Source organism: Mchenga conophoros, linkage group LG14 (assembly GCF_057382185.1).
Source record: "Mchenga conophoros isolate Kocher_MC1m ecotype Shallow Benthic linkage group LG14, M_conophoros_male_GT1.1, whole genome shotgun sequence".
Classification (NCBI taxonomy): domain Eukaryota; kingdom Metazoa; phylum Chordata; class Actinopteri; order Cichliformes; family Cichlidae; genus Mchenga; species Mchenga conophoros.
This window is the reverse complement of record NC_140539.1, coordinates 12,642,302-12,669,129: the sequence shown is the minus strand read 5'-3', so window position 1 is coordinate 12,669,129 and position 26,828 is coordinate 12,642,302. Positions and strand designations below refer to the sequence as shown.

At 41.6% G+C, this 26,828-nt stretch overlaps 2 protein-coding genes across 6 annotated transcripts in view; both read right to left on the bottom strand.

Annotated features, from left to right (window-relative positions):
* The window catches only part of arap1 (ArfGAP with RhoGAP domain, ankyrin repeat and PH domain 1), a 59,709-nt gene extending 59,490 nt beyond the window's left edge, over nucleotides 1–219 (bottom strand). For 3 of the 4 annotated variants that reach the window (XM_085245340.1, XM_085245338.1, XM_085245341.1), the window contains exon 1: nucleotides 90–219. The gene's annotated coding sequence lies outside the window, so the exon portion shown is untranslated. The remainder of the gene's footprint in view (nucleotides 1–89) is intronic. The other variant, XM_085245339.1, reaches the window with a different exon arrangement.
* Nucleotides 220–3,182: 2,963 nt separating this feature from the next.
* On the bottom strand, nucleotides 3,183–20,937 carry stard10 (StAR related lipid transfer domain containing 10). Of its 2 annotated transcripts, XM_085245337.1 has the most exons (7): nucleotides 20,728–20,937; nucleotides 20,060–20,550; nucleotides 12,172–12,319; nucleotides 11,970–12,073; nucleotides 6,710–6,827; nucleotides 6,114–6,166; nucleotides 3,183–4,167 (listed from the first exon to the last, which is right to left on the bottom strand). In XM_085245337.1, exons 2-7 carry the CDS (start codon nucleotides 20,216–20,218, stop codon nucleotides 3,961–3,963), a joined length of 789 nt encoding a protein of 262 aa, XP_085101463.1. In that variant the 5' UTR covers nucleotides 20,219–20,550; nucleotides 20,728–20,937; the 3' UTR covers nucleotides 3,183–3,960. The 2 variants fall into 2 exon arrangements, with proteins under 2 accessions (XP_085101463.1, XP_085101462.1); XM_085245336.1 differs by having other exon boundaries at nucleotides 20,060–20,937.
* Between the last annotated feature and the right edge of the window lie 5,891 nt (nucleotides 20,938–26,828).

Genomic DNA, 26,828 nt, shown 5'->3' with positions numbered 1-26,828 from the left:
TTCACGTTTCTCCTCTAAGCAGTGGCTCGAGGAAAGTTTCTCTTGTGCTGGAGGAAAAAATAGTTTTTAAATTCCTGTTATCCACTTACCCTTTCAAGTCGTCAGTGTCCGTGTCACTGAGACACGCCAGGAGTGGGTTTGCCTTCGAGGTGGGATTAGAAGACACAACTGCGACGCCGAACAGCGAATAACACTTTATTTTTTTTCTCACTGTTGAAGAGCAACAGCGGCTACGCGCATGCATCCGCACTCACGTGCAAGTGAAGGAAGTGCTTTCCTTTCAAAATAAACAGACCCGCGGCGAGTTTAGCCGACTGTTTGTTTTACTTTGAAGGCTACACCTTTGTCCTTTCTGCCTTAACGCGGATAATTTTACTGTCGAAGAATTTCCGTAAGACCGTCATGTGACCATCGAGAAAGACTGGACAACCCAGTTAGTTTTCATCCACGTTCCCCATACACCGCTTACTTTTTTACACACAATACCAAAAAAGACTGAGCAGTGGTATTTTTTTAACTTCTGCTATTGCAAATACTCTACTTAAAGTCGGCGTGTTTTGGAGAACTAAAACCATCCCCATAACCCTCAATGGGACTGCTAATAAAATTTTACACTGTATTTTTATTATACTTTTTTTCTGGGTTGGGGGACATCAATAAACAAACAAAACAAATACCAAATAAACAAATGACAAGTATTATAACCAGTAATATTTAAGTAATATTTATTTGTACAGGTTTCTGTCCAGTGTACGGCTCCACTAGGTTGTGTTTCTGGGTTTAATATTATAAAAATAAATTCAAATTTCAAATTCAAATTTTATTTGTCACGTACACAGTCATACACAGTACGATATGTAGTGAAATGCTTGGACAACTGCTCGTGACCTAAAGAAAACAAAAAAAGGAAAAGGCTATGAATAAGATAGGAAATAAATATGAAAAATTAAAAAGGGTAAATTTAACTAAGAAGGAATAAAATATAAATAGGTTACTGCGTTTATAAACAGAAATATATTTGAACAGATTTGATTTAAAAAAAAATTTAACTACAATTGTAGAACTCAGACAAACCAGCAGGGGGCAACCAATCAACATAAGATATTGAACTTAAACATTTATTTTCTTATAAATAGAAAAGAGGAAACCATGTTTAAAGCAGGAAGAGAATCTAACTCAGGCTTAAATTATTAAAGATGATCCCAGTGGTTCCATTTTTAGCAAGATTCACGAGATAAGGGTGGGGGGCATTACATTCTCATCATAAATCATGATGCCCCAGTTGGCTCCATGAGCAAAACACATCACGCTGGGAGGTTACGTGAACAAAAAAAGGTCACATGTTAAGCTCTGTCAAACCTTTAATACTACTGTTATCTAGGTGTGTGTGCATCTCTCTGTGCCTGTGTGTCACTTGTTGTTTAAGTGTGCTGGGAGAGTCATAGGAGAGGCCCCATCACTCAGGGGGTGGATGAGCAAAAAGGGTAATACATCTTAGTCTTCAGGAGCCAGACTGAGCCAACAAGTCACTGACGTGGGAGCCTGTTACTCATTCCAATTAGGATCTACGGTAAGGATACAGCGGGGGGGACTTAACTGGAAAGGTTAGCCAGAGGATAGGACATGGAAAGAAACAGGGACAAACAGGGGAGAAAAAGATAGTAAGTGTTGTTAAGAGAAGAAAACAGCAAAAACAAGTGATAAATGAGTGAGCTGGGAGCAGACCAGGATAGGATGGGAACAAATGAAGGAGAACAAATGGGTGAGATTAAGGAGAAGGAGAAAATAAGAAGAGTGGAGGTAAGAGCAGCAAAGGAAGAAGAGCAGAGATGGAAAGGAAGAAGAGAAGAGGGGAAGGAGGATGGGGAAAAGAATGACGCACAGAGGAGGCTCAAAGAAAACAAAGAAGTCTGGATGAGGAGAAGATCAAAGGATAGATGACAGGGAGGAAAGAGGGGGGTAAGGGAAGAGGAGAAACAGGGCAGAGAAGAGCAGAAATTGAGGAGGAGAGAAGGGGAGAATAGAAGAGACAGCGAGCGATGGCGAGGAGTTGAAGAGGGGGTGGGGAGGTGATGAGTCATCACCAGGCTATCAGCCCCGGTGGGCCGGGTTGCTGTGGGGGTGGCAGTGTGACACATATGCAGAAAACGCACACACAGGGAGACGTTGCCCGCCGTCATGCTGCTTAAACGTCTCCTCCTGCTGCAGAGGCGGGTGGAAGACAATACAGGGATGCCACTGAGACATGCAGTTGTGCACATGCAGCCCTTTCCTCTGACACACACATGCATATAATGTCGATGGCTGTGCCAGAGGCCTCATTAAGACTGCGAGGATGGATGGATGGTCATAAGGGCAAACAGTCAATACAGCTGTATGAAAAACAACACAAAACAAAAGGAGGAGCACAAGCGCTGTTTACACATTGTGTCTCTGACTATTTCTCATATACACTTTCCTCCATCATTCATACTTTATTAGGCAATGCATATGCAGAGGCGGATGTTGTATTAAAAAAAAAAAGGAACAGATAAAGAGGAAGATGCACAAGTAACACGGCCACGGTGTTACATAAAAAGTTCACCGCTTCGCTCCTCTCACTGCGGCACTATGGTTTGCTCAGCTGCTGTGCTAAGAGTAATATCAAGCTCCTTCTTCTGTCATTTAATTAGCTCATCACAAGGACCCACGGTGCATTTTCAGTGTTCTTGCACATGCTTTTACTCCAATCATACGACTGAAAATTGGGGGCGGACACCTTTCAATAAATCAAATCACTTCCTCTGTAACACGCGAGCTCCTGTCACTCTGCGTCTCTTTTTTAGTGCTGAGTCGATTTCAGAGTTGCCATGCCAACAGATTGAGGGGATTCCTAATCCTGATCTGGGCCAGTGAGCGCGCACATACGCTTCAAATATGCAAACGTTGGACGCGGCGCGTGCAGGCTGCGTGACGTGGTGTTTCTCCCCTTCTAATCGCGGCACATCGGTTTTGTGTGCACGTCTCCCGGCAGATTGTGTGAATGGGAGCAGAGCCACCAGTTGATTGGGTGGTGATTCTTTAAATTCTTTCAGCATCACTCCAACTATGAAAACCTGCAGGCGACATCAGCCGCCAACCCGAGGCGAGTTCGGCACCAAACAGACACACAAACACAGAGAAAAAAATACTCGGATCACCAGTGAAATTTGAAAACCTCTGTAGGAATCTGTATTTAATCTTGAATTTCTACATACATTCATCCATCTCTGGAACAGAGGATCAGACAGTACGTGTGAGTGTGTGCGTGTATGTAAGATAGACGTGGATGCAGGTTGGGGTGGGTTTTCCAGCTGCCTTCTGCACACCTGCATATTTATCATGTGCTTACAAAATGTGATGGAGGCACATAACATTGGGCCGAAAGACGATGATAGGGGGGAGAGGGTGTACACATGTGAAGGCATTAGTGTAGCATAAATGTGTAATCTTGCGCTGAAGTGTGTGACTGGTGGCTAAAAGAGGGCAGTTTAATTCTAGTAATTCAGTCATATTTTGAATGACAGCAGAAGGCGCACTGTCAGGTTAGTCTGTAAACATTCTGACATGAAATCTTACTGAAAACATATTCAGCTGCAATGACCTGCATAGGCCCCAATTAGAAAACCGACTAGGCTAAAAGTTCTCGAAATTTAGTTTGAGTGAAGCTGTTGTATGTTGTGAGTTTGTGTTCTCACATTGCGCAAGTTAACGTGTGACTGTCCGTCTGCATGAATGCTTACCTATATGTGCATACTGGTATGCCTGCATATGCACTATGCATGTACAATATTGATACAAGTACGTGTATGTATGTGTGTATGTTTACACATACTTACAAATAGAACCACATACACATACATGTCATGATGCATGTTACAGGCATTTCTCCATCCCTGCTTGAACGTATGAGTGTGTGTGCTGCTTGTGAATGTGTGTGTGTCAGTCGCTGTCTTCTCTTTCATGGGCCTCAGCCAGGGAGCTCTCATCAATATTCTCCAGGCTCTCTGCCCGCTGGATGCTGAGCTCAGAGAGCGGGATGCTGGGCAATGTAGTCTGTTCTGGGTAAAGCCACGGCTTGAAGGCAGGGTTATGTCTCTGCTTCCACTCTGGATACTTCACACAGGCTTTGCAGATCTTCTTCATGGCCTGGAAAGAACAAACAACAACAAACAACAAAATAAACAACAACAACATGTGATTTATGAGAAATAATGGCAGTGATAGAAAGAAAGTATTTCCAGCAGAAAGCTTGGCCGACACGTATGCTTGATCAATATTCTATAAGGAAGAACAGGCTGAACTCAACAGAGATGAAAAATCCAGAGGACAGAAATAGCATCCATACAAAAATAGAGATGAAGATGGATGAGTGACAGGATAAAGGGAGACAGAAGGGAAGCTGTGAGAGATGGAGGAATCTATAGAGATAAAACATGGGCAAGGGTAAAAAGAGGGAGGAGATCTTGTTCAGAGCCACAAGAACAGAGAGTTTCTTTTTTCCAAATATCAGAACCAAACAAGGGAGCTTCACACATGTCTGATAGTACTTAATGTCAGAAACAACATGCCTGTATGTTTTTTAAGGGTAAAAAACACAGAGCAACGTGTCTCATAAAAAAACAATGGTCCAGGAAGTTACAGCAGCACCCAGTGCATGGCAAGACAATCATCCAGAATATATCTGGATATCTTTGTAGCTGCAGAGACCAAAAAAATTAAAAGCTAAAAAGGCAAAAAGAAGCAATTGTGTATTTATTCAATGTACATCACTCAGCAATTTTTCTTTTAACTATTAGATAATCCTATGATTTGCATATATCTTCTTTGCTGCAACCACTCTCGCTTAAGAGCAGCTGCATGTTTTAATAAAAATATATCTACCAAAAAGGAAAGCAATACTATATACTGTAAGGCCTGCAGTATTTTGACAATGAATTGATTTTGCCTCTGTGCACCATCTCGGTGGATTTCAAATCAAAAATGATGAATCGGATCTGCACTTCAGCAGTATCTGAGAAAAGTGCCGACTTTCAGACTTTCAGCTTTAATTCAAGGTTAGCAAAAGTATTGCATTAACTGTTTCCTTTACTGCCACCACATTCAGCTGCTGCTTGTTGCCACTGAAGAATATCCCACGTCTGTTCTGTAAGGCTTCACAATCCATGCTACTGCTTCTGTCAGCAGTCAAGCACGCCCATGCCATAGCATATCAGTGGTTTGCACCTTGTTGTAAACTCTCTGTATTTACATTGTCCTTGACTTAGTTAGACGTTATGAAGCGGTTTTTCTTAACCATGTTGTTGAGCTGCTCAGTGCATTCCTTCTTTTTAAGAATTCAACAGATTGTTGATTCAGCCACTGGCACGGTTATCTCTTTGGACTTTATTTTGAGAGCCTCAGTGTATAGCAACCAGCCAACACTTGGAAATAAATAGAGGTATTTTATTTGCTTAATTTGTCATGGAATAATGAGAAACAGCCCTCATCTGATCATAAATCTGCTCTTCGGTCAATTGTCTGATTATTTTTGAGGCTTTGAAAATGGAATCATACGTATGAAAGAATAAAAAAAAAAACTGCACTTCAATCATGTCTTGATTGTTGGATTTAAAAGCCCCCGTGCTGGTGTATCAAAGGAAAACTGCAAAAAAAAAAAAAAAGTGTTACTGTCCAAATCCCATATTGATATTCTGACCCTCTCTTAATATGAATAATTAGATCCATATTTTTTAAAAGCTTTGATAAAATGCAGACTATTGATTAAAGTCACAATGTGAAATGCTTTTTTTGACATATGAATGGAAAGCAAATCTCTAAAAACTCTAAAATGCCTAATGTTTTTATTCACTGTCTTCACTAGATGCCTTCTTTCCCTGATATCATCTCTGAGGAATCCTCCATCACAGCATGCTCTCTAGAGAATCATTGCCCTATTTTAATAAACATATACAGCAGATGCCCTCAGACAAGCAGTAAACTATAAGGTCTGCGTATTTTCTCATGGTGACCGGCACTGTGCTGAGTGGAAGTGCAGATTATCACACAGTCAAACACACTCACAGGATCTTTGTTAATCTGCACATATTACTTACGCATGGAGCAAGGAAGTGGGAAGACTTGTTGACAACCCACTTGGGTAGCGAACCTGTAAAGAGAGTCGGGGTGAGCAAAGCATCATGGGTAAAAGTTGGAGTGTGACAGAGAGTCTGTTTTATTTCATATTACCAGGATCAAAGCAAGGCTTAGTAACTACTCACTGCGCCCGTATGGCTCTCTCTCATACATGCACACAAACACACACATTAGCAACGGATAAATAAAAAGAGTTACACAATCGGCACTTGCTTGTATGTGATCAGCAGTTAGAAAGTGAAGTAAATAGAGAATAAGAGGAGGAGATTAAATGCTAGACAAAAAAGCAGAGTGAAGAGTAGTGAGTGAGAGAGCACGCGAGAGAGGTGAGATAGACTATCCTTCATATGGTTGCTATGACACATTTTGACATAAAGGCAGGGCAATGAATAATTCATAGAACGCAGAGTTAAATACCTGGGTGAGTGTTTTGCTCTTCCTGTGTGTGCTCTGTTTGATTTTGTCCTTGTGTGCTGAATACTTTTCTGTGTGTGTGTGTGTGTGTGTGTGTGTGTGTGTGTGTGTGTGTGTGTGTGAGACTGTGAGTGATAGTTACCTCGTGGATCCACCTGGGCCATGTAAGTGAGGGTACAGTTATTAGGTCCCTGGCTCTGGATCATGTAGCCAGTCTGAATGGAAACTGCACGTACCATGTCCTTTTTAGGTGGGTATTTCTGTGGAAACAGCACAGAGAGGCCAAAGTGTAAACAAACAGGACGAGGACCCCACTAGATTCTTTTTTTTGTGAGATCTGTAGAAGGCAGAGTAGACATTCAAGAGCTTTGTGCTTTTAAGCTGCCAGTCAAACTGATTTTCAGCTTCATAGTCAGACTTCTGATGCAAATCCAGTCCACACCACTCTGTAAATAAAAAAAGCAAAGCTGCATGCAGCCCACTATTTCCCTTTTAGCTCCTTAGACTCTAACAGTATATCCAAGGTTATTATTAATGATTAGGGAGTCCACTACTGGTTAGTCTGCACTAATTAGGAGAGGGACACTGCAGAGCACTCAAGAAGAACAGACAGCAGCAGTCAGCTAAGACATCTGCTTTATTTTTTCTCTGCTATTTGACTCATATTTTTTGGCTTCTACACTTAACACACTACCTTGTATTGGCAGAAGAAATCTCTGCAATGTGAACTTTTGTAAATCATCTGCAGGTTTCCGGGATACAGAATTCTCATGCTCTGAGCTAATGTAATCTTCTTGATTTTTTTTAGACTTCACTAAATCTGAAACATTAATCACGACTAAGCCATGTGTTCAAAAACACCCAGCACACCAGGAAACTGATCATCTCAGGACTCGAGCACTTGATGAGCAATCAGCTGAACAACAACACGATAATTAAACTTTGGACAAAATTAATCATTTTTAATATATCACTATACGCTCGCCAACCACTTTATGTGGTACACTTCTTCAACTCTTCGTTAATACAAATATCAAATCAGCCAATCACATGGCAGCAAATCAGTGTAATTAGTCATGTAGACATAATCAAGACGACCAGCTGAAGTCCAAACTGAGCATCAGAAAGAGAGGTCTGCTGCTCTGCTGAGATTTTTACCATACAAAACCATCTCTCAGGTTTACAGAGAACGCTGAGCAAAAATGCCATGTTGACGTCAGAGGTCACAGTGAAGTGGTCAGACTGCTTTGAACTGATCAATCAAATAAGCACTGGGTACAACCAAGGTATGCAGAAGAGCGTCTCTGAACGCACAACACATCAAACCTTAACGTAGATGGGATACTACTGCAGAAGACCTCACCAGGGACTATTCCTTTGTGACAGGGTTCTAGAGTGCGACCGATGTGGTTGCACATGAGACATAATTTTTCAGTGGTGCGACTACAAAAAAATCCTAGATCCAAGGTGCGACCAGCCTTTCGAGTAGAACTTCTTTCCCACTTCTTAACTTAACGAACTTTTTCGTTAAGGCCTGATCCATCCAAAATTCATAGCCAGTGCTCTGACGGAGCCATCAGCCTCTCAGGTTATGTCTAACACTGGTCCGGAGACGGCATCAGGTAATGAGCCACATACGATCGACTTTGAGCCAGAGCCCACTGAAAGTAAAAGGGGGAAAGCGTATACATTTCGAAGAGAGCGGCTTGACCAGTTTCCCTGGCTAAGATACAGTAAAGCTGACAACATGTTGCACTGCATTTACTGTCGTGAGTGTGGGAAGACTATGGCCGGCAGTACCGCATTTGTGACAGGTGCTAATACGTTTCGAATTGAAACGCTGAAAAAGCACAGTGTATATAGAAAACACATTATATGCAGCAATAAATGCACTGCCAAAGTGTCCCCTCTCCCCACTGCCTTTCAGTGGGAGTGAAGAGAGGGGACTGCCGCTCTGATGACTTGTGTGCAGGCAGCAGCAAACAGGTCATCAGAAGAGGCCAAGATGATGATTAAGTTTAACATCGCCAACAATATTGCCAAAGAAGAAGTTCCGTTCACTAAGTTCAAGTCCGAAATAATTCTTCACAAGAAAAATGGCTTGAACGTAAACTCCACATACAGTAATGATGTCACATGTGCCCAGTTTATAGGTGTCATCCCAGACACATTGAAAAAAAAAAGTGAAAAAATGAAAAAGGCCAAGTTACATGAGTTGGTCATCTGAGAGGCATGTGACTGCAATGGAGGATAGTCCATAAGATATCAAGCTGTTCGGATGTTCAGATTTTGAGATGTTCAGTTTGAAGCCTTTGAGGCACTTTTAATTTAGAGGGGTTTTTTTATTCAGTTATCTTGAGATGTTTTAAATTTAAATTTCAGCTTAGCTCAGCACTTTAAGCACAAGCACTTTTTCAGTAACTTATCTTTCTTATAGAAATGCGCTCCAAATAAAGAACTTTGTGTTGACAAGATTGTTAGTTAATCATTTACAAATCAATATTGTCTGCATGGACAGCACTTTTTTTTTTTTAGTGAACATGTAAAACTGCGGTGTTAAGCGATGTGGTTGAATAATTTGGATGCACCTAACGTTTGTGCTGGTACACCTAAGAAAAAAAGTTAGGCGCACCAGTGCAACCGTGGCAACCGTGGCTGCTTGCAGCAGGATAAAATACAAATACATGTCAAACAGGTTTCTTGAACATGACAATGAGTTCACTGTGCTCAAATGAAGAATTATGGCAGTTCTGCAAGCAAAAGTGGTTCCCCCAGAGTAGCAAAGTGTAACTAATGTAGTGGCCAGTGAGCGTATAATTAATCTCTATGCCAATATTCACACGGTAAATCAAATCTGGTTCAATTCAAGCTAAATATTATGAAGTGAACTATAATGCAAAATACTATGTCCTCGTGATGGAGACAGATGACAGGGATCACATGAGTCCTTAATTAGCTGCTGGGCACAAAGGATATAGTTACAATGAGAATGAGTCAGTGGATCAGTACTGTTGTGTCTGGATCTGTAACTCCACTGTGGAAAAAAAAAATGGCTCAGCAAACAAAGCAGTCATTAGAAGCCATTAGAAGTTATTAAGCCTTTGCCATTATAAATATTTGCATAGGGTTTTCATGCAAATACATATCGGACTCTATAGCACTCAACACAATGGTACGCTTAACAGCAGCGCTAACCATAGTTACATGACAGATGGATTGCAAAAGCAGACCGTTAAAAAGCCTCGGAAATGTATGATTAAAGAACTGAAAATAATTCATGGCTCCTGTTATGATTGGTGAAAAAGCTGAACAGCGATTGTAGGATAAGAAACAGCATAAGTGAACCATGTCCCGCTGATGGATGCGCCAACACGCCACTCATAAGTTTCCCCTGAAGCCAAACTCCAGGAAGTCGAGCTCTCGAGTTTTTCCCATTATCAAGATCAGCCTTGGCTAACCACACACGTAAACCGACACACAATTTGTTGTGTTCAGAAGTTCAAATTGATGCAGGAATGCGGAAGGCGGGGTGGAAGTCAACAGCTCACGGTCATATGAGAGGCCTTATCCTTCTGCAAACACTGTACTGGTGAGCAAAAGTTAGAATGAAAAGCAGAGAGGAGACAAAAGAGTGAACAAGGACACCAGAGGACAGACAAAAGGAATAAAGACAAAAGACATGGAAACCCATGATACACACAAAAGGCTGACGGACACGAAGACAGTGAGAGCGACATCGCTGAAAGTGTTGAATTGTTGTTTTACTTTGTTTCACCTTCTCAAGGATTTGCTTCTTTTTCTTAGTCTTTTTAAGTTTTCTACACATTTTACAAGCCAGTCAATCAGATAAACCAGAAAACAAGTGGCAGGTTAATGAATGCAGGACACAACTAGCAACAGGTGATCAGTACAAACAGATATAAAGCCAACGAAAAGCTGAGGTTTCAGGCCAAACTGAAAGTTACTCACATCCTCTTAGTGTGCTCGAATCAACTGATGGTTTTTACAGCTTTATAGTATCTAGATTATTCAAGTGCATTCAAAGGCATGCTCGGAAAAGCTGAGCTTAAAACACAATATGTTCTTCTATCATCTATCATTGTTTCAGGTGAAAGCATCAGGGGCAGACAATATGATAGAGCATGGTCTTTGGAAAGGTGCTAAGCTAAACTGTTGCTGTGTAAGTAAAGAGAGCAATAGAGCGTGTGGTAGGGGAAGTACTTCTGGAGACTGGATCGCGTTCCTGTTTTCTGAGCTGAGCAACTTCCAGCAACATGGCACTGGGATGCATTTTATGAAGTCTGCAAGCAGACAGAAAGGCTTTTAGGAAAGTAGGTGTCATGTTTTTGTTTTTTTGAACACAAAAATGAAATACAACAGTTGTTGCAGGTACTTGTTCATGTGAAAATCAGCAGGAAGCGCGTGTTATCAACCTCTCTGGGACCGACTGCAGTCAGATTATTTTGTGCTCTAAATTAAGCCTCCATTTTCCCGGATAGATTTCATACTCAGTGGCAGACAAAGCTACGCTGTGAAAGTGCAGCTCATAAGGAACCAATTTAAATGCAGAAAACTTGTCTATTGCTACTTTAAATCACCGACACAGAGCGGTGAAATGTTCCCTTAGAAAAAAAAACGGGACCTGTTCAACTTGCTAAAGAGGACCACTTCATTTCAGCTCGCCAATATAAAGCACTGTGCAAAAGCCTCAAGTCACTCCTCATTTCAGAGGTTTTTATTTGGCTGCTTTTTCACTCATCAGTTCAATCCTTGTACCTGACCATTTTTGGAGGAATGGTTCTTTTTGTTGTTGTTTATTGAGCCACTTAACACTTATTGAGCCTATAAATCACTCACATAACTCAAGGGATGACCCTGTATTGTGTCTACTCATAACAAGAAGAAAAAAAGAAAAAGAAGAGCTTTGAACTTCCTTAAAGAAAGCCTGAGGAACTATTCCTCAGAGCTGCTTAAAGAAATTGAAAGAAAGCTCGCGTACAAGAGTTCAGGCTGTGTGGAAGAATTAAAGCGGTTCTAAATATTGATGTTCACGCTCATTAGAACACTACAAACTCTGCTTTCGCCTTATACACTTTATTTCTGTCAATAGAAAATTGTACTTAGGAGTCAGTATAATCTTTTAATAATATAAGTTTGCATATGATAGAATACCTCTTTATGACTCAGACTGTTGTTTATAGTTCACTGTGACCCGTTATGCAGGGAAGGAGCAGTACCTGCTAGATAAGAGCTTAACAAGCCGTTTCACTTCGTGCCAGGTAGAGAAGCCTCTCCTGGCACACGCACACAATGCGAGATGACTCAAGACTTTTGCACAGCAGTATTCACCCAGTTCATACTGAGATATGTTCCCATTAGCATTCCTTTTTATCTTTACTTACGGCATGTTTGATAGAGTAGTTCATGATGATGTAATCTTTTCCTATTGGCAGCCAGGAGCGGAGCGTGATGACGTCACGGTTCCGAAGGGGCTTTGGGCACTTCCCTGTAAACAAACAAGAGAAGTCAGGTGAACAAAACATCACAGAACAATCTGTACCTGAAGGCAATTTACATGCGTTTACATGCGATGGTGCAACATACATGAGTAGTAACCAACGTCCGCATTGACCGTAAGCTTCCCAATATCGAAGGTCTCAATGACATTTGTGTCCCACTTCTTTCTGTATTCAATGTCATGGAGAACGTCATACATGGTCTCAGCTGACACATCCTTGCACAACATCCGACACTGAGAGAGGAAGAAGGACAGAAAGAGAAACAGAGGCTTCAATTTTAGGCAACAAAGGTAAATCCACAATGATATTACAGATTTGAGTCACACACAAAGTTCCACACAGCTTATTCAAACTGTATTTAAAATACATAACTCTATGGCACCAGTATTGTACTTCTTTGAATTCATCGCTCTGGGTCTAATGCAAACTATGAGGTAGGAAAATCCATTAGAGTTTAATGAAGCTGCTCAGCATAAATTCAAAGTGAAGTAGTATACCACTGTTGAGGAGAGCTCAGGCCTAGTGATGCCAAGAAAGGTAAGTGAGACACAAAAACAAAAAGCCAGTGAACACATCACAGACTCAAATACCTGGAAATTAAACATATGCACACACTCACTGCACCCATGTGGACCCCACACGTGAAAGAAACACGAATGGCAACTGATGTGTAAATGACTAGACATCAGATGGTTGGAGAGCGTCAGTATTGGAGAGCAGAAATGGGAACTGTGTGTGTGTGTGTGTGTGTGTGTGTGTGTGTGTGTGTGTGTGTGTGTGTGTGTGTGTGTGTGTGTGTGTGTGTGCAGACAGGCCACTGACCATAGATGAGTCATTACCGAGACCCAAGCTCTTAAATGGAAAACACATTCACCACAAGACAGAGATGGAGAGACTTATGTCAAAGGGTTGTTGCTTTTTTTCAAGAGTGCAGCAGTAGCAAGAGCTCTGAATGCTACCTTTTTTCAAATCTTTTTGTGGTTCTGTCTGAAACAAATGACGTGTGAAGTCACGTGTGCACTAGAGCACCAGCTTTTAGACTAAAACAACCTTCCTCATATCAGTTATGCTGTGCACACTGAATAGAAGTGTAAAACTTACTGCGTGGCCACGTTATGCTACAGAAAGACCATCTGCAGGTAGAGCTGCTTTTTCCTGATGGTTTCTCTCGTTTTCTGTTGTGCATATTCCTTTCAGACGTTTCATGTTGATAGCTAAGACTGACTTACAAAAACTAGGAAGTTTTTATTGCACTTAAAGCAACGTAACACATTGCTGTCACCTCGAGGAGGCTGCTGGTGGTTAGTGGAGTCTGTTTGCTTCTTTGCTTCACTTCATGTCTACCCCAGAGGGGAGACACACAGTGAGTTAATGAGCAGGAAAACAGCAGTAGAGAGTCTAGCTAAAATGAAACAACTGCACATAAATGCACGGCTTCGGCGGAGGAGGTAAAGTTGGTCATCTACTAATCAGAACATCAGTAGTTTAATCTCCAGCTTCTCTAGTTTGCATGCCCGAGTATCCTCGGGCAAGATACTGAACAACGGGTTGTCTCCAATGCGTCCATTGTGTGTGAATGACTAAAAGCACTTAGGTATTGAAAACAGTGCTTGTATGACTGGGTTTGTAGTACGAATGTGTTTTGAGAGTTATATATATAAGTACCAGTCCACAAACCTATTAAATAATATATTGTGGTGACGCATTGGTTCAATGGTTGAATGTGTTCTTTTGTCTGAAACAAAGAACGTTGTTCCTCTGTGAGAAAGAAGGTCATAGGTTAAAATCCACATGCAAACTCCACACAAGAGTTTGTGTTCTCCCCGTGTCTGTGTGGGTTCTCTCCTGGTTCCCCAGGTTCCTCCAACAGTCCAAAGACATCAATATTAGGTTCTTAAGTGATTCTAAACTGGCTGTAGAAGTGAATGATTTTCAGTTTCTATGTGTTAGCCCTGCAACAGACTGGCAACCTGTTCAAGTTATAGGCTATAATGGATGGATGAATGGATGGAGCCCCGTACAAGTTATAGGCAAAAAAACTAGGAGTGGTGCTTCCATTAATACCACAGCTGGTTGATTGTTTGCATAGCATGTCACAGCTTATTAATGAAACCATAGAGACTCCTGGCTATGTTTGGCATAGATGGCAATACACTCAAGGTAAGCCCTTGAGTAACAGTGTTGCCAAAGTTACAATTGCCAGGAGAAACTAGTCTCAATAATAACAAGGTGAAAGGCAAGTGGTAGAGGCATGTCGAGTTATAAAGCATAAGAGACACAAAGGCAATGAGGGAAAAAAGAACCCAGCACTTGATTGAGAGCAAATTAGAAAGAAATGGACCAAGGGAAGTTGTCTGCCCCAGATAAATTTTAACTCCTGTTATAAATCAGTCCAGACAGTTAAAAGCTCCGCCTAGCCTATCTTCCATCACTGCTTCCCTTCAGGCTTCATTTAGGAAAATCATCATAGACTGTATCCCACATTTGTCTGTAAACCTGTTTTAAACTCGAGGTCTCCTCTTATAACTATTTGAAATTCAAAATGGTCCGCACTGGTCTGATACATGGACAAGTCACCAGGCCCAACAAAGAAAAACAGACATTCATACATAAAGCCAGGTTAGAATCACTAATTACATGCATTTGGACTGAGGGAGGAGGCCATAGTGCTCAGAGAGAAACCACACTGGCACAGGAATAACATTCAAATGCCACACAGAAGCCCAGAGCGTCTTTACTGAGAGGCAATGATGCTTATTGCTCTGTTGGAAGCGTCATGAGGATATCTTTTAATTACATGTGCACACAACCTGGCAGGTGTATATCATTAGAGGTGTTCCATCAACTAAAATATTGGTGAGTTGCAATTTTTACTCCTAGATGACAAGTCAGGGAATTAAGACATACTTTTGGAAAGTTACCATCAAATTTTGCCAATTATTTTGGCACACAACCCACTTGCTCGAAAATGTTTGTTTACCAGCTCCAGATTGGAGCCTTTATAGCTTTATATTTCATATTTCTGTATAGTTTTCATATTTAGATCCTGTTCATAGCCCGTACATAGTTTGTACACTCACTACAGCCTGTACATACTTATAGTTATAGCATATTCATAACATACCTTCATACCGTGTACATTGCAACATACCAATAATAGACCCATATTTAGTACCCTCATACATATAACGGACCCATTTCTGTAATATATCTATATATCTATATACAATGTATATTTTGTAATATATCTATATTGTGGCTAAAGCACTTTCTGGATGGATGCAAACTGCTTTTCGTTGCCTTGTACTTGTGACATGTGCAATGACAATAAAGTTGAATTCTATTATAATCCTATTCTATCAGCTTTAGCTGTAGCTCTCACACAGGAACACAGTCTCACACGACTCCACAACAGTCACACTGTGCAACAAAGGAAACTGTAAATGCTAAATTGTAATGACATTCCTAGAAACAGAACCCTCGGTGAGATCGAGGAAATGCAGACTGAGTGCAGAGAGCAGGTCAATCCAGACTGAAAGCTGATGAAATAGAAAAAAACAAACAAAAAAACCCCAGGAAGGTTGTGCAAGCACATTAGTGTTACTATTGTAACCTTATTGTTAGCCTAATCAAGAAATAAGTCATTTCATACTTCACATGAGTGGCAGATTGCTAGTTCACTTAAGCAACAAACGGCAAGCAAAGTTCAGAAGAACTGAGGAAAAATAGCACCTAGCTGTGTTTCGCAAAGAGCACAAAAAACGCTCTTCAGCTAAAGTAGTGGGTGTGTCACTGGACAAGTAGATCCCAACCAATTGGATATTCACTATCAGTATCCGTATTTATCCACTGGTTTGTCCACCAGAGGACACTCTGCAACTTCTTTGTTGGATCAACTAGACCAGTTTCTCAAACTCCAGTCTTCGAGGGCCGCTGTCCTGAGTCAACCTCTATAGAGTGTTGCTAATGACCTACTAATTGTATTCAGATGTGTTACAACAGGGACACATGGCAAAGTTTCAGGACAGCCGCCCTCGAGGACTGGAGTTTGAGACCTCTGAACTAGAGGGGTAAAAAAAGTAAAAAATAAATAACTAAAAAACATTTTGTGTGTCAAAAAACAAGCTCTGACATTAAAATCCTGCTTGTAACCATAGCAATAATCCTCTATATATCACAGCATGACACTCTGAAAGATAATGTCCTATTTATGGTGTATTGCTGTTCGAACCATTTTTATTTTAAACGCATTAAATCAACTCGTGAGTGAGATGTTTTACACTGCATCACTACTCACAAGGATATGAACTAATTTTCCAAGAGGGAAGTCTGTCACATTACAAGGCACATCTTAATGCCTGTAAACGTAATTAGGGACTGTAAAGTCATCTGTTATCGCTGTCTGAAAGACAATAGTTAAAACCCCTTATGAGTATTCTGTTGTTGTATTCAAGATTAGTGAGATAGATTATGTAGGCACAATGCAATTCTGATTTATTTTAACAGTGTAGTCAAGGAGGCATTACACATTTATTACCAAAATAAAAACTAGACAAAAGACAAACGCCTCCTTTCCACCGGTTTGGTGCTGGAACCGAGTCGGTGCAGGTCACAAAAGACCAGAGAGAATAACAGATGTCTTGTGTCCACAGGCAAACTGAAACAGGAGTAGCAGGAAGAAGGAAAAACAAAATGAAAAGTCAAAGGGGGAAAGCTGCAGGGAGCAAGACATTCAGCACAGAATGAAGACATACAGCCAGCTACGTACACGTGTGTGTAATTCTATTACAAACTAATTCAGTAAACTCGATAGATGAAGCAAAGAGGGCAGGATAGAGGGGGTGAAACAGAGTTCAGAAAGATAAAATAGACATTGCGGAGACAAGTAGGCATAGGTGGACAAACAATAGGTGTGTGCAGATGGCAGTCTTTTCAGTATGTTTGTCCACAGGGTCCCCTCTCTGCCTACTCATAACACCCAGTGACCTGCGATCCCTGCACATCCAGCCCACTCCCTCTACTTTTCCTTCTCTCTCTTATTCCCTGTCCCACCCACTCTTCTTCTCTTCTTGCCACCCTCTCCCTCTCCTCTTCTAATCTGTCATCTCCCATCATTTGTTCCTCTGGGTGCTGATACATGAAAGTAAATTTGAAAAAAAAAAGAAGAAGAAGAAGAAGAATAAAAACAGAAGGGGAGTGACTCAGAGCTGGGCTTCCCTCTTCCTCAGCATGAGAGAAGGCAAACCCTGGGAGTATGTTTGTGTGTCTCTGTGAGTGTGTGTCGATGTAGGCAGGAGGATGACCCATTCACAGTAAATAAAAACTACCCACATTTTAATGCCCACACACTGAGTGTTGTATGTGAAGTCGCGTGCTGATCGATGATATTAAATTGCTGGTTAGAATGAGCACAGGCATGACTGAACTGTGAGGTGATCACTGATTAATATGGTAGGGGCAATGATGACGATGATGATGAGGCTAATGATAATCGGGGCACTAATGATGATGATCGCCAGCCTGTTCCCCTTCTCTCACTCAAATGGGCATATATCTATCTTTGTTGCTTTTTAAAGCTACACACAAGACAGGCAGAGAGGTTATATTAGAGATGCACTATAAACAGAACAGCTGTAAGTACCACACTGACTCACAACTGCATTTGTAATGACATAATTGTATATACAGTACATTTGCAGGGTGGAAGATTGGGTATGTGAGAGTGAAACAAAAGGGGAGATGAGACAGTGGTGCACAATGCAAAACCCCCAGCTTTTGTCATATTTACATAAAGATAAAGTGCCAACTACAGATAGAAGCCCCACCCAAACTTCAAACATGTGTGCGTGCACTTTCCACTTCTCGCTGTTTGCAGTCTGCAACTGTCAAGATAAAACACACCTGCCTGATGTCAGGGAGAAACGCCTGAATAAGCAGATCCCTACCCTCTGCACACAGGATATACCCTGAGGAATTACGCAGGAGAATGAGGCGGCTTTATAGGCTCTTGATTGGCCTGTACACTACACACACACAAACACACAAACACAAAGAAGCTTGCTAATAGGTAAGAAGATGGATAGAGGGGGCTGGGAAAAGCCCTGTGCTTTTGCAGCTCCTGCACATGTTGATAACACCTCTATGTACACACGCACATATGCACACAAGCTAACAAGACTTTATTTAACAAAGTAAACACCGAGTGGCTCGCTGACTCTCTTCAGACCTGGATACAATAGCAGGACACACACATATAAAGCGGAGGATGGGTTTTATTTGTATTGTTCTATATGTAGTCAGTTCTGGTCAGATTAGCAAGCTGGAAGGGTTAAAAAGTGGAAAGGACCTTCCTGAGATTTCGGGCCGTGAGGCCAAACATTTCTGTGTGTGTGTGTGTGTGTGTGTGTGTGTGTGTGTGTGTGTGTGTGTGTGTGTGTGTGTGAGACAGTGAAAATGCTAAAAGAGGTTTTTAAGCCTGATAAGCACTAAATTAACAGTCAGTCAGGTCTCCTGGCAGCATCTGCAGCTCTAAGATGAAGTAACAGTACGCACTGGCAAAGCTGTGGGCTCCAAGTGAAAGTGTGAATTTTCAATTTCTTTATTTACAGTTTACACTTGGGTGCAGGTCTCAATCAAACTGCTCCCTGCTAGCTTCTACTAAACTTCTACTTTCGAGCTTGAATGTGTGGAAATACAATCATTTGCTGAAGAGAGAACTGGGTGTTTTGCCACAAGTGTGCTGTGAGAACACTGTTTAAATTAATTCCCCCCCTTCTCTGATTCCCACAACATAAACAAAGCATTATTAACGACTGCGGTCAGTCATTGTTAGACTCGGGTACACGGCAGATTCTCAGAGGCCGTCCTAATAATGCCTCCACGTCAACTCCCAGGACAAACGCTCACACTTGACGAAAACTGCCACGTCTGCTGTTTGAGCTGATAACAGAGTTTGCTCACAGTTTCACATGGAGCTCACGTTACCTTACCTAAACAACTAACCAGGAACCACTAGATTTTTCCACCTGGGGCACAGTGTCCTATTAATGTAAACCGATCCTCTTCAGAGGACTGGAGGGCGATTTAGTTAAATGAGAATTACACACACAAAACACACAAAAGGTGATCAGAAAGACTGACAATGGATTTAGAAGCAGCAAGCAGCTCACACTGAAGGTAATTATTGAACCGATGGCCAAACAAACTGATCAATCCTGTCTGTTTGCCCATGACCTAACCGACTGCTCTCCTACTATTGTCAGCAGCTCTATTTGAGCGTGCGCTTTTGCAGACTTTCATTTGTTTTGAATGGATGACAAACTGTGTAGACTCAGCACTCTACATAATACGCTTTTGCACAGTGGCTTGAAAATAGTTTCGCTGGCAAAAGGCGACATGTCTCCAGAGAACTAAGCCTGCCTCCTGAGATTTCATCCAGCTCTCACTTCTCTTTAGTGCAGGACTTTTGTTTGTTTGTTTGTTTGTTTACTGTGGGCATCAGGCATCAATTCAATCCATTACCTAAAACAGGATGTGGTTACTACAATGCATTTTTTTTAAAAAGTTCTTGTCTTTACCTCCAAGCCCTCTACCCAGACTGCTACAGTCATATTGGGCCATTTATTAAAAATGATTTGCTTACTGGCTTTACAAGGAGCAACACAGAGAGTGCTTTCTCATTTCAAATGTGTTTCTGGGATGTTTGGAGAGCGAAGCTGCAATAAGAGAACGCAGCAGAGAGCAATGCTTAAAGGACGTCAGCAACTTAAATCATATGGGAATTTAGATGGGAGCACTTCCCTGCCAACTGGATTATGCAGCAGGGTTTTCTATCGCTCCCCTTCCCCTCTGTCTTTGTACTGTTGCCACATGACCACATCCACACCACTTTCCATTATTCCCCACCAGTACCTGATGCCCAATAGAAGCGCACAAAAAGTTCTATTCATACCTGTGTGGTTAAATTGTCTCACCTTAATTTTGTGGATGGACTTCCCCTCCTCCAGAGACTGGGCCCACACAGTGACGACCCCTTTGTTGTAGGTCATATTCCAGCCCTCTTCGCACAGACATTCGGCCTTGAAGCTGGCAAACGCCTGGTCGTCCGGGATTGTCACAGTCTGTCCAGACATGGCTTCTTGTTACTGCGAGGAGTTGATAGGAGAGCGAGGGATGTGGTGGGATGCGTGGGGATGAGGACTACAGAGGAGACACGGTGAGCTGGGGAAGCCGGGAGTCGAGTTTCCCTCCTCTTCTTCTTCTGTGGGAATAACTTGTCTAATTCAATTTCCTCCTTGCAACAAGCTTTTGTAGCCGACTGCAGCGCGTCTTGTGATGGTCTGCGCGCGTGCTTGTGTGTGTGAGTCTGTGTGCGCGCGCTTTCAGGGTCCAATAACCGCAATCCACCCTGCACAAACTAATGTAGCAGAGGTGCAGGCAGAGAGAACAGGTGAGCTGGAAACAGCTGGGGAGGGGGAAAGGCAAAGAAGTGCGTAAAATGAGATGGGCGGATCAGATCAGAGCTCTGAGCCGCGGTTTAATAAGTTTCTGTCCGCTCCAGCAGCCCTCTCAAACAGCCGCTCTTCAAGCAAACCATATGTTTCTGTGTTTCCGCCTGTCACTCCCCGTTTCTGTCTCTTACCTTCTGCTTCCACCTCCCCTCTCTTGCCCTCTGCGCGTCTCTACGCCTCTCTCTCTCTCTCTCTCAGTTGTTGTTTTTTAAGGGTTTATAACAAGCTGATTTCCAGAACATCTCCATCGCTGCGTCGCCGCTGTGGCAGGTGGTAAAGGGGATGCGGTGAGAAATATGAGGAGGAGGAGGAGGAGGAGAGGTTGGGCGGTGGGAGGAGGAGGAGAGTCGGACTGCACAGGCAGGAGACCAGCCACAGCCACCGTGAAAGCTCCTCCCTTTGTTGCCTTCAGCTGCTGCTCGTAAAGCTCACAGCTCTGCATTATTTTAACGGGAAGACTACAAAGGCAAGAAAGATATTTACGCCTCTGAGTATAAATTACAAACAAATACTTTGAAAATGTTTTTGCATAACGGTTAAACTGGTCCAGGAAACAAACAAAGCATAAGACAAAGAAAAACGGCGATCAAAGCCTAAAGCTTTGATTTGTGGCATTTTTCATTAAACAAACTCTGCTTAAATGGAAATTTAGTAACTATAAATGCATTTTATTACTGATTTTCTGGTATGTCTTATAGGCAGAGCTGCAGACTTAATCAGACCATCGAAGTCATTTTAATCTATAAGTTATCATCTGTAATAAATATGTCATATTCCGTAACACACCAGCTGATTTGGTAAAATGGGGAAATGAAGGAAAACAGAACTCCGTGAACAGCACTTTGTGGAAACTGTATTTGCTTTTTAGCCACATCTGTGTTTGATATCAAATACTAAGCAGACTGTACAGGCTGACCAGGGCGACCAGACCCCAACAAACTAGCACTGTGGTGCAAAGTGTTCCTTTACAGTCCGGGGTTATCTTGTCCTTCATATATTTAAATGAAACGTTTCCAAATCAAGTAAATATGAGAATAATAACAGGAAGCTGAATTTTGTTCCCTATATGATTTCATGCATTAGTCTTTATACACACACACACACACACACACACACACACACACACACACACACACACACACACAGTCACTTCACACCGCATTGAAATGGAAAAAACTATCGACTTCCCACCATGTACACCACCATGTTGACTTGTGACTTTCTGGTAACTTGTAACTTTCACTGGACAGCCGAGCCGTCGCTTGACTGCAATATTGCATTAGTTAAAAGCCAGCCATGTCCTGCAGAGCCAGTCAAAATGTGGAACATTGTCTCAAGATGTTGGAAAGGACGACGAGGAATAAAAAAGGCCAAGTTATTACCTTGTGTTATTACCTCATGAAGGTTGTTTCTCCCTCTTTTTAAAATTACTACAGTATTTGAATGCAATCAGCGTTATCGCGTCACACTATTTTTGAAAACTACGGTTCACGAAACAGCGGGAGCGCGCATGGCAGTTTTGGCTGACGTGTTACGTAGCGGGGAATTTTCACCTGACAGCTGTGCACGTTAAAAGGGTCTTTACGAACACGGACTGAAATAACAGGGTTAAACGTCCAATCGTGTGTAGTTTTCAGAGTGTTTTCAGAGATATACTTGCTTTTTTCAGCCTTTATCTCTCTGATTTTCTCTTTCATTCTTCTTTCTTTTGTTACAGGGTGTAAGTCCATTACTGTCCTCTTCCAGTTTGATCTGTGGGTGTTTTGAGATATTTTGAGACAATAAATAACGTTAACCTCGTTTTTTTTTCTATGTTCTGCTTTCCGTCTTTCACTCTGCCTTGCTCTAGATGGCTGAAATCCTTATTTGTAGTCATAGTAAAAAAAATTACCATAAAAACAATCTGTTTCTTAGCAGGTCTTAAAATGAGATAAATACAACGTCAGATGAACTACATATTACATACATATATCACATGTTATCATGTGCAACACTGATATGCTACACCATGTCATTATTTATTTTACAAAGCTATGCCAAAATGCAGTTTACAGTGTGTTGAAAACTAAAAAAAAAAGTACACCCTTATTGCTTTAATGGGAATTTAGAAGATATGTTGCAGCCAGGTGCTACTAATCAAATGCGCTTGATCAAGAGGTGTTCACAACAGCAAGTGTGCGCACCTCTGTAAAAGTAGCTTTGTCAGCTTGCAGGTCTGAAAGCTGTTTGTTAACACAATACCAACTAGAAAAGACATCAACAATCATCTTTGAGAAGAAATGGTTGCTTCCCATCAATCTAGGAAAGGTTATGAGGCCATAATGAGGCCGAACAATTAGAAGCCCATCATTTTACAGAGAGACAGATGATTGTCAAGTGGAAAACATTCAGTGCAGTTGCTAAACTTCTCAGTAGAGAACATCCCAGCAAATATGCCCAAAGATCAAACTGTGCAATGCTCAGGAAAACTGCACAAAACCCAAGAGCTACGTCTCGGACTCTTCAGGCCTCCGCTAGCATGTTACATGCTAATGTTCAGTACAATTAGAAAGGACCATCCACAGGAAATCCACAGGACCTGGGCACATTGCAATCACTGAAACAACCATGAACTGTGTACCAAAGCATTTTTGAATCAAATGTGAAGCCATCTGCCTGACAGATAAAGCTTGGCTCAAATTGGGTACACACAACCTCAGACGAACAACAACATAACAGATTAAATAATGATCTCAAACACATTCTGCTGCAAATCTGCAACCAAATGGCTAGGTGAAAAGATAAATGTAAAAAAATAACCAAGGTGTTGCAACGGCTCAGTCGACGTCTAGACCTCAACCAGATTGAAATGCTGCAGTTGGACCAATGTCTGCAAACCCTCAGTGAAGTGAAGCAACGTTGTAAAGTGGAGGGGGCCAACATCCTTATCAACAGTGATGTAAGAACCTGATAAAGTTATTGCTGCTTCTACAAGCTACTGAATCATGGGGTGTTCTTAGTTTCCACACACTTTGTGGTTCATCTGAGGCCATAAAGACCCACTAAGAACCAGATCATTTCTATTATGTTCTTATATGTCAAACCCTAGAAATGAGAGAATATGTACTTTTTTCCTTTAATGTTTTCCATTTCAATTGTGAGCTGTGACCTCCAGAAACAGTTGAGCAAAATGAGACTTTCCTTTTTAAGATGATTTAAGAATCTTCTGTCATAATTGCTATAGAAGTTTATTAAAAACATTACAGTGCAATCATTGCTAGGGCTCTGCAGGGAAAAAAGATAAATAGTTTCAGCTGCGATTCTCCTTCTGTCTGACGTTCCGAGCTAGGACATTAACTCAGAGGTTAAAACGGGCAGCTTCTAATAGAGAAGAACAGGAAAAACTGAGGGTGAAGGGTCAAATACAAAAGAGGGGAAATTTCATGAAGCTCTAATTTTCTCTGTTAGTGCAGTAAGGCAGTTTCTTTTCTTTTCTTTGTTGTTATTTCAGTGCAATTTAATGACTAGTTTCCCCACTTCATGTACAAGTTGGTAAAAATGATATAAAAATTATTGTCATGCCTTGCAACCTAACCAAAATTATGCAACAGAGCAGTAGAGATATTAACATGTGCTTGTGTAATTATGACGTTTTGCTGCACTTTGTTCAGGTCAGCCAGCTTCAGGATTGTTCTTTGGCACATTTTGGCTCCCAGGGAAAATGTTTCAGGCAACTAATTTACTAGAAATGAGTAACTGGTTTCACCTGTGTTTAAAAAAAAAATCGATTTTGGCAAATGGATAATGGAGCTGATTGTCTCAACATTTGAAGCAGCTAAAAATATCCAACCAGTATCCATCACCATGCAGTGATAGACGGTTATAGAACAATACAGAGCTAACATATTAACTGTAGCTGTGCTTCTATGCAGAGATTGTATGTTCAGCTTTCTACAATGGCAAACCCACAGTGACTGGCTGGTAGGTGCCAGTGGATTTACGATGGGGGAGCATGAAGTCCTCTATGATTCATGGCTGCTTAGGCACAGTGAGTCCACTGCCAACACACACTGCACCCACCTGATAAATCGCAGCTATGGATGCCCACTTGTGTATGTAGGGATGGGACTGGTTCCTTTTTGTGTTTCAGTCACAGCAAAATGCCATTTTCAACATCATTACATTACTTCCCCTGAGAACACACTGTACCTTTAGTGGTGACGTCATCATTTTCAAGCAGTAGATGTAGATGAAAATGCTACCCAGTGCAATAAACCACAGATACTGGAGTTTATCACTCCCATGGAGGAAATGGTCTTTCTTTCTCACATACTAATGCTTTTAAAAACATTTTCTGCTGCAACATCTCAACATGAGATAATAAGATAAAGACAAGGAAGACTGGTGATCTATCCATATCAGTAACATCGGCAGGTTTCTAGTGCAGGAAGTAATAAATTCAGCCCTCGTGTTTGCACTACAGGTTGCTTTCATGAGTATTTCTGTGTTTTTGTGGTGGGGGAATTTTTCCTCGTTCCAACAATATAAACAAAAACATTCATTGTACTTTCCGTAATGACTAGTAATCATTTTGTCCTACTGTTCATTTACAGTACAGGAAAGGTTTTGTTTGGTTATGATTGTTTTGCAAGAAATACTTCAATCACAGTGGGGTAGTCTTGATTAAAATGTTATATGAGAACTGTGGCGCCATGTGTGACCAGATATTGGCATGTAGTCGTCGCCAGACTGTCATCAAACATGTGACGTTTGGGACAGACTGGACAAAATACATTTTTAGAGATGAAAATCTTATGTCCAGTGGTCAAAATTCCTTCAGTGGTCCCTTCCCGAAGTAACCCCAAAAAGTTCCTGAAGTAACCAAATGGTCACCTGCAAAGTGACCTCTCACTTTGCAGGTGAATGTGTAAACCAGCGATGCCTGGAAAACACTAAAACTGTACCAAAATGTTATTTTCACCAGATCTGAAGAATGCAAAAAATTTCATTAGTTGGTAAGCATGTGTGGTGTATGATATATTTGATTGACTAAAAATATTATTATTATTATTAGTAGTAGTGTTGTTGTTGTACAATGGGGCCTTTCCACTGATGCTACACTCCACCTGTGAATGTCCAGCTCCCAGCTAAAATGTGTATTTTGCGCCATCTGGCGGTCAGGATTATAAGGTCAGTGCTTTATCATACCTTAAACTGTGCAGTGTAAAAACCAAAACACGTGTTGCTGGGAAAAGCACAGGTGTATTAATGACAAATACATTCCTGTCAGGTGAGTTCCTGTGTTCAGGCTCTCACTGGACCAGAGCCATCATCTGTTACACCCGTGAGTCGCCTTACTTATTAATGAATAGAATAGAATAGCCTTTATTGTCATTGTACAGAGTACAACGAAATTGGAGTGCCACTCCCTTGGTGCAAGTTTCAATAATAAATATAAATGTAAAATATAAAAAGTACAAAAAAAAACAATCGTAAGTACTCAAACAATAGTATGTACAATATATACAGGATAGCAGCATTAATATAATGACAGTATGAATAGCAGCATAATATAATGACAGTGACGGTATGGAATAGGTTCAATTGTTTTTGTGCTTATTTACTACGGTGATAGCTCTGGGAAAGAAGCTATCCCTGAATCTGTTTGTCCTGGTTTTATGTGACCTGTACCGTCGGCCTGACGGTAATAGTTCAAACAGTTGGTTGCTGGGGTGAGAGTGGTCCTTGATGATATTGCCAGCTCTGCTGAGGTACCGAGAGTTTGCAGTGACCTCCAGGCTGGGCAGAGAGCAGCCAGTGATCTTCTGGGCTGTGTTGATGACCCTCTGCAGTACTTTCCTGTCTGCAGCTGAGCACCCTGCATACCATGTTGTTATGCCGTACGTTAGGATGCTCTCTATGGTGGCTCTGTAAAATGTCACCAGCAGCCTCTCCTCCAGGTTGTTCCTCCTGAGCACTCTCAGAAAGTGGAGACGCTGCTGGGCCTTTTTAACCACCGCCGTAGTATTTGCAGTCCAGGAGAGGTCATCAAAGATCTGCACGCCCAGAAACCTCATGGAGTGTACCCTCTCCACACAGCTCCCGTGAATGTAAAGTGGGGCCGGGTCTGCTCTGCCCTTCCTGAAGTCCAAGATAAGTTCTTTAGTTTTCGTGGTGTTCAGTTGGAGGTTGTTAACTGAACACCACTCAGTCAGTCTGTTGACCTCATCTCTGTAGTCCGACTCATCCCCCC

Excerpts from the sequence above, each read along its gene's own strand:
- stard10 (XM_085245336.1), bottom strand. The coding sequence starts at position 20,218 with ATGTCTGGACAGACTGTGACAATCCCGGACGACCAGGCGTTTGCCAGC. Across the intron at positions 6,167-6,709 it reads GGCCCAGGTGGATCCACGAG|GTTCGCTACCCAAGTGGGTT; the intron begins GTAACTATCACT and ends CTCTCTTTACAG. Across the intron at positions 4,168-6,113 it reads CCCACTTCCTTGCTCCATGC|GCCATGAAGAAGATCTGCAA; the intron begins GTAAGTAATATG and ends TGTTCTTTCCAG.